The sequence below is a fragment of the Neolamprologus brichardi genome, chromosome 5 (genome assembly GCF_056152115.1).
Source record: "Neolamprologus brichardi isolate AB-2024 chromosome 5, ASM5615211v1, whole genome shotgun sequence".
NCBI classification, from domain to species: Eukaryota; Metazoa; Chordata; class Actinopteri; order Cichliformes; family Cichlidae; genus Neolamprologus; species Neolamprologus brichardi.
The window spans coordinates 11,268,504-11,280,062 of record NC_142108.1 but is presented as its reverse complement, the minus strand read 5'-3'; the positions used below and the strand labels follow the sequence as shown (position 1 = coordinate 11,280,062).

Sequence of the window (11,559 nt, the reverse complement as noted above, 5' to 3'; positions counted from 1 at the left end):
CAGAGAAAGAAAGAGAGACACTTTAATGATCAAACACAAATTGATGTATAAATACAGAGAATGAAAACATGAAGAAAAAACTTTCAAAGCATCATGGGAAGCCCCCACCAGCTGCTACAGTCTATTGCAGCATATGCAAGGTTCAGAGTTCACATACAGTCCGAGCTAAAAGTTTAATACAAAAAGGGAAGTTTTAAGACTAATCTTAATATCACAGAGATTACCTGTCTCCTGAATCCCAACTGGGAGAATCCACAGGAGAGGGGCCTGGAAGCTGAAGGCTCTGCCTCCCATTCTACTTTAAAAAACTGCTACAACCACAAATAAGCATGCAGTTTGAAAGCAAAGTGCTCTGTTAGGATAAAATGGTACTATGAGGTATTTAATATCTATCTATCTATCTATCTATCTATCTATCTATCTATCTATCTATCTATCTATCTATCTATCTATCTATCTATCTATCTATCTATCTATCTATCTATCTATCTATCTATCTATCTATCTCCCATGATTCCTTGTGCTCCTCCTGGGTTGTTACGGAAGCTTGTGTCTGCTCGGCGCTCTTTTCTCCTTCTCCGGTGCTCAAGGTGCAGCTACGCCTCCCGCCTGTCTGGGCAGCAGCGGCAGTAGTGTAGTAGTAATCTGTGTGCCGCGCACTCGGCTCGCATTTTGTGTCACCGTGCCACCAGAAGAGGGGCGACAGACTGCTGCGCGTCAAGGGGATACCAGTCATCATCCACACGGTTCAAGCTACATCCCGTTGGGGGCAATGACATTGGCAGCCTGACGTGGGAATTAACGAGAAAACGCAAAAATGACTGTGGACTTTGAAGAATGTATAAAAGATTCGCCCCGATTCAGGTAGGAGCTCCTCTCGGGCACATAGTAGCTTTGCGCAAAAAATGGCACACCTTTTTTTAGGCTACGGGATTTCTTTTTTCTGAAGGGGGGATAGCACGCTTCGCCCATGCGGAATGTAACAGTGGGATCAACAGGGTAAAATGAAAGGACGTTGAAAGAGCCGGATGGCGATTCTCTATCCATATTTTCTTTATTGCATTTTTATTCATTGATTGTAATTTTCATATGGCATCTGATACATCAGCTGGATGTGTAATGGTGTGATTTTTATTTATTTATTTATTTTTAACGTGGGCTGTGAATCAACCCAGTGCAAATGATGAGAGGAGGGACACCCACTGCCACGCACAATGAGGATCCATATTGCCGAAATGTAAAATTACAAGTGGTTTTCTAGTGATCACATCATTCCCTTAACCTTCTTACAAGGGGCACACATACATTTTGAGGGTATAAGGGGATCACTGAAGTACAGTTTGGGTGCAGTCTTTTCTTTAGTCATACAGAAGGGCATGCAGTCCTCTAATGTGTGTCAGTTTGCACAGTGGAGAGGAGAGACCCTTGCAGCAGCTGCAGCAGCTCCAACAATAGTGGCCCTGGCTTGCAAAGAAGCAGCAGGGAGTGGAGTACACGCTCTCTGCAAGAAGGGAGTTTGTATCCTGGGCACAAAGCCAGCTGTGCCTATCTGCTGGAGGTTTGTAGCCTCACTAGGTCCACGTGCCAATCTGGCTGCACTCCTGTACAGGCCAGTGGGGAAGAATAAAAGAAAGCAAGCAACATGTAGGCCAGGAATCCCCTGTTAAATATGCCAGTTAGAGGCGTTGCAGATATGTGGGCATGCCTTCTACTTAGTGTTTTCAACTTAAAGGACCAAATTATGAATTATTTAGTTTGTAGAGAAATAAAAAATGCCATGAATCGGTTGTTAAGTCATCCCCTCTGTATCTCCATGTCAGCATTGGTTGCGTGTTTAGTTGCAGTTCTCTATGTTTGTCATTTTGTTGCTTCCCTCTTGCTCTTCCCTTGTGTCTCCCTCTCACAGTCAGCTCATCTGTTTTTTTCACTGTTGTATATGTCCTCAGAATAATAGTTAGTAAATCAAATGAGAAGGCAGGCAGGGAAATGTAAGAAAGAGGGCGAGGGGAGACGGACATCCAGTTGGCTCCATAAATCTCACGCTGTTTTATGGATGATAGATGGCTGAGAGAGAATGCCAGGAAGAGAAAGAGAAGCAGAACAGACTCAGAAACTTCCTCTTCTCTCTCCTGGTTCACTGGACGAGTTCCAGACCTGCTGTTTCCTTAGATCATAGGACACACGTCATGTGTATGACTGTAATTGTGATAAAGAAGATGGGGATCATTATTTTGTAAGTGCTGTTTGGACCATAGGATGCCTTCACTTTCATGTCCCTGTTCTCATTATCCATTCATCAGGATAATTTCAGCTGTACTTAGCACGGTTAGTTAAGTCACATGTGGAGCTCAGTTTTATATAACAATGATGCAACATATACTAAAAGAACTACTGGATAAGGGCAGCAGTGCCCAAAGGGCAAATTCATGTGACAAAACTAACAGTGAAAGTGAGGGTGACCCAAGTGACAGTGAGAGGGAGAGACGCTCATCATGAGGACATCAGGGTTGAGACAGTGTTGCTGTAAGAAGTTTTGAATGAAAACAATGTATGTGTGCTGGTGTTTCACTGAGTGTGTCATAACTTAATCCTAAAGACTGATTTGTTTGAAAAATAAAGTGACAGGTCAGAGTTGCGTGACTAAGCCATCCAATTAAAGATCATCACTGCAGAAATTTCCATTATATTGAAGCGTGTTGTGATCCAGCTGTCTGTCTCCCCCTCCTTGTTGGGTCATTCTGTAGAAACAGAGCAATCCTGTCTATCTTCCCACACACAGGCCTATAACAGCTCACACACACCCTCTCGCTGCAGGTCTTAACTTGCGCCAGCGCTGTCTCTGTGTAAGCATCACTGAGTGAGCATGAAAGAATTTGGAAAGGTATTTGTGTCGGTGTATCTGTAACACATATTTTTGTTCAGCCTCTCTCTGTATACTGAACTCATCACCAGTGCCCTGCCTCCTATTCACCTGCTCTTTCATTCATTCTTCAACAAAGCACGTGTGGCGTGTAAATCTGACTATAGTTGGTGGCAATGATTGATTTAAATCAGATTTCCTGGAGCCACGGCCCTGTTACACGTTTGTTTGCCGTCGTTTCAGTATTTCTAATCCCAGCACCACTACTGATTCTTTTATTGGTTGGTTGGGGAAAAAAGTAGGCCTGCACAGGTTTTCAGTGTCACTGCAACAGATTTATTATCTGTGAGACAGAGAACACAGCGCAGAAAAAGAATAGAAAAAGATCTAAATGTGACTCGGGTGTTCAAAAGCTCCACTGCCAAGTGTTTGTTGTCACTGTATCGCAGGTTAGAACATTCAGAAAAACATGCCAGTGTTAAAAAAGAAAAACGCTGATGAGCTTAGAGGTGAACAATTCCAGGTGAGTGGACAGTTTAGAACCTGCTACAGCTGAGAAGCATCATCTTGTGCTTGTGGTTTCATTTGATTCAGATGTTCAGTTGCTAAAACCAAGTGACATAAACATAAATGTTTCGAAACAGCCAAAATGACCGTAAATCGGCGCTTGTTTTACACGTTCAGTCGCAAAAAGGATGCATAACTCGATCTTTTTACAACATACATTTTGTCCTCTATTTTACTGTTCTGACAGTGTTGTTGTGATATAAGTGTTAATATTCAAATGGGTGGGTGTTAGCTGTTGCCTAGCAACAGCTGCTGTAAGCCAGACAGCTGAGATCTGGGAGAAATGAGGACGGAAAATTTAAGAATGGACGAGGCGAGTGGGCACCGTGAAAGACGTCATCTTCATTTGGATTTTCAGTCACAGAGAATTTTTGCTATCAAAGAAGTGTGTGAAAGTAAAAAAAAACAACAACAAATATTAGTGGTGTACTTGAGTTTATTACAGTGGAATTGCTGTTGGATGCCTAAATCCAGTGTCAGAGCGCACTTAGGAATAATATTAAGCTCACGGGAAGTCTGTCTGTGTCATTTGTAAACTGCAAATCAAAATGAGAATACTGAATATGGACTAGTGTTTGTTGACTCCAGCAATGGACGTTTTAGGCCATCGTGTACTGAGAAGCGACTGCACCCGTCTGCCTCCCTCGGTTTGACTTCTATCCCACGCACAGCGTATACTCAGCATCAAGCTGTCCAGACAGGTTGAGAGAGGGAGTCAATGGCATTTGAAAAGTGGACGCAGCAGATCGAATGTTCTTTTGGAAAATGTGTCGCACAGACCGAAACTTTATATTTTATTACACAAAACACAAAATATTTTTAGGACAGGGAAAAACCAAATCCTCGTCAAAGCTGCTCAGTCTATAATGTTTAAAACAAAACTAGGGTCCATGTAAAATAATTTTCCCATAAGACTGGAGGGATTGTGCTGCAGACTGTTGCCAAACCTGCGTGCCAGTTTACCTCATATTTAAATACTCTCTTCAGCTTTCAGGTAGCTGCATGTCATATCCCAGCGTAACAGCTGTTACACACATTCTTAACCATATTTCAACAGCAGTGTTGCATGTTCAGAACTTAATTTTGGTAATGGCTTCTCGTAATCTTGCACGTCGTTCTTTGGCTAGCCATCGGTTTGTGGCGTATTCTTTCAAAGCCTTGAGTTTACATGTTACAGTCACTGACATCCTGGTATTTTGGATCCACAAGAGTCGACATTGAGATGAGAGGGTTGAGTTTCATCAGTTAAAACTTGCACTCTTTGTGACTTGGTGAACAAAGTGCATGCACATACTCTATGGATCTGTTATTTAAATTAATTGCACACTGAGTCATATTATTTTTCTGATCGTTGCAATAAAAAATGATCTAAAAGGCACCAAAATCACAAAGTCAGACACAAATACCCTAGTTTTTTATGAACATGTGAAAGCTTTAAACAGTGTTATTTCTGCTCTATAGTTGGTTAAGTTGATATTATCTAAAGTTTTGAGTGTGTTATGGAAATGTTAACAATAACCTGCAACACACCCAGTGAGCTTGATTTGAAGTGGGTTTAATAAACACATTGCAATGTGGAGAGAGCATCCCAGTGAAACACCAGGACCATCTCTGAATTGTGGCCACCGCCCTTACATCTTATATACAGAGACACAGACAAAGAACATTCCTCAAACTTTTACATGTTGGCCCCTCTCATGGGGGGGGGGGGGGGGGGGGGGGGGGGGCTATACCTCCTCCCTCACCGAGAGAATTATGGCCTTGTTTTCTGCTTAGCCATCATCTAAGGATTTACATCCCTGATAAGCAGAAGGAGCCTCACTATCTGTTTAACGTCTCTCATTACAATGGCCTCACTGTGTTAACTTTCCACATGCATGTAAACTAGTGACAGGAGTGCTCTTACTATAGTAAAGTGAGAAAGTGATATTACTATAACTAATGTGATATGATTAAATATGCGATTAATACATGAGAAAAGAAATCTGCCACCACATTCCACCCTTTGTGATGCCACAATTAAGAATCACATAAAAACATGGGGATTTCTTTACTGAACATAACATCAGCACAATTGTGTACTCAAAGAAATTCCATAACGTGCATCCTCCCTATAATCAGAAGGAAAAAAACAAATTCACACTTCATGGTCATCTTCGCTCCATCTGAGCCTCCACCCTTTGTTTGAAGGATGGCAGTTATACCATAAAAGAAAACACAATATGAGATCATATACAGAAGTGAAACAGTTTTTGTTGTTCATCCGCAAAAGAAAACTTTAACCTTAGTTACATCAAGCTGCTCTTTCATAAGACCCTGTTGTTTAGATAAGGAAGTCTTTCAGTGTGTGATATATTTTCCACTTTATCATTAAATTCATCAACCCATGTTTCCAAAATTATTAACGGTTTCTGTAAAAGACCCTCATTCCCAGTGTTTTATTAGGGATTGAGGCACACATGCCTCACCAAACATCACACACACTCCTTTGTGCCATTTGCTTTGCCCTGTCCAGATGTTTGCCATAAAGGACAGTGACTATATCTGTACCTAAGTGAATACCACAAACATAAACTAACTTCAAAGTTAGTGCTTCCCAAAGTCTGGGGTAAAACCCAGAAGTAGCCATGAATTTCCACACAGCCAACATATATCAAACACTTCTGAGCTACATTTTACAACAGAATTATAGATCTTTCCTCTCTATCTATGCAGTGTACTGTACTCTTTACTATTGTAGGGCCATCAGCCTGTTTAAAAGGTGTAAACCCTCTCAAGGGCATTTACAATTATCTTTACTGTGCCCACATCAGTGATTGGGGAAACCAAACCAACCACATTTAACTCTGGAAGAACAACCTCATTCTTTAGGTGCTTCCAGCATGTTTGAGGCCGATCAAAATCCCTCAATGAAATGTGATGAACCCAAAATCCTACTTTCACGGTGTCAAACAATGTGTCAAAGTTGAGTAGACATGTCAAAAGAACTCACAACTGTTGTTACTATGTTTACTCAGACAATGAGGGCCTAATGAACTGATCAGGAAGTGACATGCTAGAAAATCAATCTACCTATCCTACAAAATGCGCACAAGTTGCTATAAACTTGCATGCTATAATTACTCCAATCACTATTACTCATGCTCAGGACTCTAACAGAGTTTGTGATGTTCGGTTTTGTAAATGCATATCATTTATAAAATGATTATTAACGTCACACCAACGACCTCCTTAACTTAAAAACATACTAAGCTTTCCAGGGAAACTGATTGGCTGTTTAAGCAGGTGTTATCTGCATTCATTCGCTGATCTCTCTTGGGTGGCACAGAGTCTGCCCTGCAGTCGTTGAGTTGGAGCTTGGCACGCCCTTGTTGGAGGAGGGCGCTCTTTTCACCCCTCACCCTCTCATTCCAATGCAGCTTTATGGTTATTGCTGTGGTTCTGGAATCTTCTCATGATGACTAGTAGGACTGCCTGGGCTGTCAGCTCTGCTATGAATGGTCCCTGATTCTCGTTGGGTCTCTGAAGACTTCTGATCAGCACCCAGACTCAGTGAGGAGATTCCACCCTTGGGATGATTTCTTCCAGCAATACTCTGGCTCCTGCACCTGTATCTCTTTACTAGGAGGAAAAACTTCTAACCATTTGGAAAACATGTCAACCATCATAATAATAATAATAGTGGATTGCATTTATATAGCGCTTTGAGGGTCTCGAAAAGCGCTATATAAATACCACTATTCATTCTCTCTCACATTCACACACTGGTGGAGGCAGCTACAGTTGTAGCCACAGCTGCCCTGGGGCAGACTGACAGAAGCGAGGCTTCCACATTTTCCTTTCAGTTCAGTGAAGTTTACTTATAGAACATCAAAACCGTATCTGAACATGGACTTAACCCCCCTGTAGAGGTTTAATACCTGTACATGAACTGTTAATCCCATAAATCACAGTAAAAAGCCATGGACAAAAATATCATGAAAAAACTCATGGAAAACATAGAAAGCATTGTGTCATGTTAAACCTAGAATCCCTCCTTTTGACACATGGTCCCTCCCATGAGTCAACTCACCAGAACTAGGAGAATAACAAAAAGGAAAAGGTTAGTTACACAAATTCTTAGACAACATCAGGGCTTCTCCTCCGGAGTAATTTCGCTTCAGCCCTGTAAACCCTGTGTTAAAGACTAAAATCAGCATTAATGTCATGTTAAGTGGGTCTAACTCTTGGCTCTGCCTGGAGCCTGCATCCACACCACAATTACCTAGAAACCAAAATCAGTGAGTAAATACAAACTTCACACTTACAAACAACCGTAGGGTCATAGGAGCAATAAGGCATCCCACACCACAGACACAAGTGTGCCATGTGCAGTTTATGTCCCCAGATTATTAAAAACACTACTGTTGCCATAATTTACCCAAATCATGAATCACCCCATGTGTTTAATCAAAACTACCGTAACCAGTGACTTTTCTTAAGTAATGTCACTCACGTGCTTTCACACTATGAGCTCAACAGTGATATGATAATGAGCCCAACAGTAAGATGTTCTGCAATCACTGCACAACCTTTCACTTATGTCTGTCTGTGTCTGTGCTGAATCCTCCACAAGCAGTCTTTGAGAGAAAAAAACATTAGTAAAACATATGAAGCATCCTGGAGGTTTTTCCTGGATCAACAGATTCCAGAGGTGCTGCAAAAAGATCATAAAGTTAACACTCTGCTGTAAAAGAGGTAATACTGGTTTCAAACACAGTATGTTTGACACTGTATTCACATTTTCTCCAACATTTTCTCAACAACATAGTGTAATTGCATAACCAACATATAACCTGCAATCACAGTTGCCTTCACACATAAACCCAGTAATCCTGTGAGAAAAAAAAATAACCAGTTGTGTGTCCTACTATAAATCACAGAACCAGATCACATGATGAACTCTCTGCTGTAGAAAAGAGAATGTAAATGTTAGCGCCACGCAGGTGTATACACACTTCCTCACAGTGACCTCTGCATTTGGCAATACTAGGTCATAATAACACTCCGCTGGTAAATTCACAGACACAGAAAGTGGCATTTAAAAGGTTAAATCAGCACACAACCTGGGATGTTGCTGTCATCTTTCCACTCCTTTAAAAACAGAGAAACACACATAGATACATCCACCCTGTCATCATGTGGAGGTGCAACCTCACTACTTTTAGCATTTATCCACCTCAAATAAATCTATGGTCAGAGCTTTGTGACTTCCTGCACATGGCGGGCCCAATTCATGCATTCAACGGACCTGTCTGTGTTTTGATTAAAATTTTGTTTCCTAATGAAGTCAGCAGTGGGTGGGTGAAAGCCGTTAATCAGAGCATAGCTTAACTGCTGCTGATGTGGGCTGGCCTTCTCTGCACGCTCTTCAAGGCCGCTATGTTTTCTGCCAACTTCTAACATTTGACATTTTCCAACAATACAGTGTGTTACCATAACCAACAAGCAGCCAGTAAAAACAGTTTCTTTCACACGAAATCAGTAAAACAAAAAAGTAGCAGCGTAAGGGTTAAGTTTGCAAGGCCCGCCCACACTCATGTAAACCTACAGTCTCTCCTCCTCTGGTCTCTGTCATCCTTCTGCTTCTGCAAAAACAAGCAAACAAAAACACATACATCCACCCTTTTTTCACTGTTTGGGTGGATTAGGCATTAGAAGTGACTAATCCTAAAATAGTTACTGTCTTCTCAATTTCAAGTCAGTCACATTTAGTCCACATCATCAGTCCAGCCACAGTCCTCTGCATTTGCATTTATACCAATCACATGCATTCATCTAGTCACATGCATTCATAACGATCATTGCTGATAGTGGAAAACCGCGCACAAATTTAAATATCCACTGACAGCAATATTTCGTCATTCCAAAAACAAAAACAATTGTCATTGCTTTGAAATGGATTGAATCGCTACAATCCTTTTAAACACAGGATTTACCATCTAATATGGTCAACGTCCTATGTAGGTGAATTTTCTCAGAATCCAATTGTAATCTAGAGAAGCTCACCTTATATTTGCTCTCAATTAAAGTATTTTATAGCGCTTTTCCCCCCCATCTTGCAGGCCTGCTTTTAAATCATCAACACACAAAATATCACCCCCAGAGGGATGATACCTGGCAGGTTTTGTTTCCCTAAGTGCACTGTTACAAAAAAAACCAAAACATATTAGGCCTGGTTCCAGACATGTCTAAGTGTAAAAAAAAACAAAAAACAAAAAAACAGTCTTTCTCTTAGGTTTAGGTTGTTTTTCTTTTTCTAACTGGCAGAATCAGCCTGGTACTAAAACAAAAACCCCAAAATCTACCGGAAAAATCACAGGAAAAGTTTTGCCTTCAGGTGAAATAACAGGCTGTAGGGGTTAGAACCTGCCATGTAGTGCTGCAGTCACTGCTTCTGGCTTTAATTAATAACTGATGCTTACATGGTCTGAAATCAGACTTAAGAGTCACTACCTTTGTTCATTTTCCTCACATCATATTTACTGGTTGCCCACAAGTGCTCCAGAATATCACACAATTGTGGAAAGTCTGGGGCCAACCAACATAGTTCCACCTGCTAAACACAAACTTTTTTTATTAGTAGCTGCACAGTTCAAACAACACTAATGTTCACCATTAAAAGCTTCTTAAACACTTCATATCAATGTTTTATCACTGGAATGTGGATTTCTTCCCCCTTTTTTTCTTCCCCAAACATAAAACGTGTAACATGCTGTCAGGTATTTCACAAAACAGGTTTGTTCTCATGTAATCAGATCTGGGTGCAAGCTTCACCCATACATCAGAAACAGGAAACTCAACCCTCTGCTACATCTTATTCACTTGTTTTATAATCCAGTCATCCTTCCCTGATCTAGTAACAATAAACTAATTTGCATATCAGCTAAAAACTCACTAAGCTGACAGGACAACAGAAATGCATGTTCAAAATATTATCACAAAAGACAATTTCCTTCATACAGTAAATTACTTGTCCTGCACCAATCAAGCAGAAAACATCACACAATTTACTATATTAACAACTAAATTTATTGTCAAACCAGAATCTTTTTTTTCCACAAAAGTTAAACTGTTGTCCTGTAACCTAGAGAGTTAACTGTCAGCATTTGATAACAAGTGTCTGTGAAATTTGCACAATTTTAACACTGACGACAGATAACAAACTGATCTTCATTGCATGTGTGTGTGTGTTAGTAGGCAGGTTTAATGGATGTGTGTGCAGTGGAGCTGCAGATTCAGCAGGGCATGTCCTTAAAGCTGCCTTTCCTTCACATTTCTCTGTTTATGTGTGTTTGTGTGTGTTTTATTTTTACCTTTGTTGCGATCCTACGGACTCTTTATCAACCTCCACAAGACAGCCGGCCACAGTTTTCCAACCCAATTTTCATGTGTTCTCACATTAACAACAACAGCCTTCATTTTTCCTCCATGCTCTCTTCTCCCCACTTCTCACAGCTTCTGTCTCTCTCCTGTATCTGCAGCAGTTCACAGTTGTGGCGTGTCAGGGACCCAGTGGGCCGTTCTTCTTCAGCTTTACCTTTTGTCTTTCACTCTTTTAAGTCTCTTCCTTTGCCATTTCAGCTCCCAGTATAGCAAACGTGAAACTCAGACAGTCTTCTCAAGTCCATTCACACACAGTGATGTCGCTGGTGTACCTCCGAGCTTGTGATTGGGAGCACATACTTCCATCCATCCATGGTATTTGTACATGCTGCTGAACCCTTCAAGGTTTAGGGCAGTGTTGCTGTGTGTTCACATTGTTGAGTCTTGAAGTCGACGCAGTTGCTCTCGAACTGCATTTTCTCTTCAGGGAGAGATTGATTGTCCTCGAAGCTTGTTCTTCATCGTAAGGTGTACATGGAGTGAAGCTGTGTAATATTCAGCCAAAACACAGGCTGGGTGTGGTTCCAATTATGTTAATCTATCATTTTGCTCCGGCCGCTGTGCTTGTGGAGGACATTGATCCAGTTCCGTAGTCACCTGTACAAACACACTAAAACATTTATTTAATATAATTTTCATCACTGCTCATTAACACTTTCCCTCTCTTATTCTTCTATCCACATTTTAACACATCTCTTTCCATCACT

General features: G+C 41.0%; 1 protein-coding gene across 1 annotated transcript in view; it reads left to right on the top strand.

The window, feature by feature from the left end:
- Positions 1–633: 633 nt before the first annotated feature.
- Positions 634–11,559, top strand: part of LOC102782697 (arf-GAP with coiled-coil, ANK repeat and PH domain-containing protein 3-like) — a 64,986-nt gene continuing 54,060 nt past the window's right edge. Inside the window, exon 1 of the mRNA XM_087840649.1 lies at positions 634–864. Within this exon, the coding sequence (XP_087696775.1) occupies positions 818–864 (47 nt within the window). The 5' untranslated portion in view covers positions 634–817. The remainder of the gene's footprint in view (positions 865–11,559) is intronic.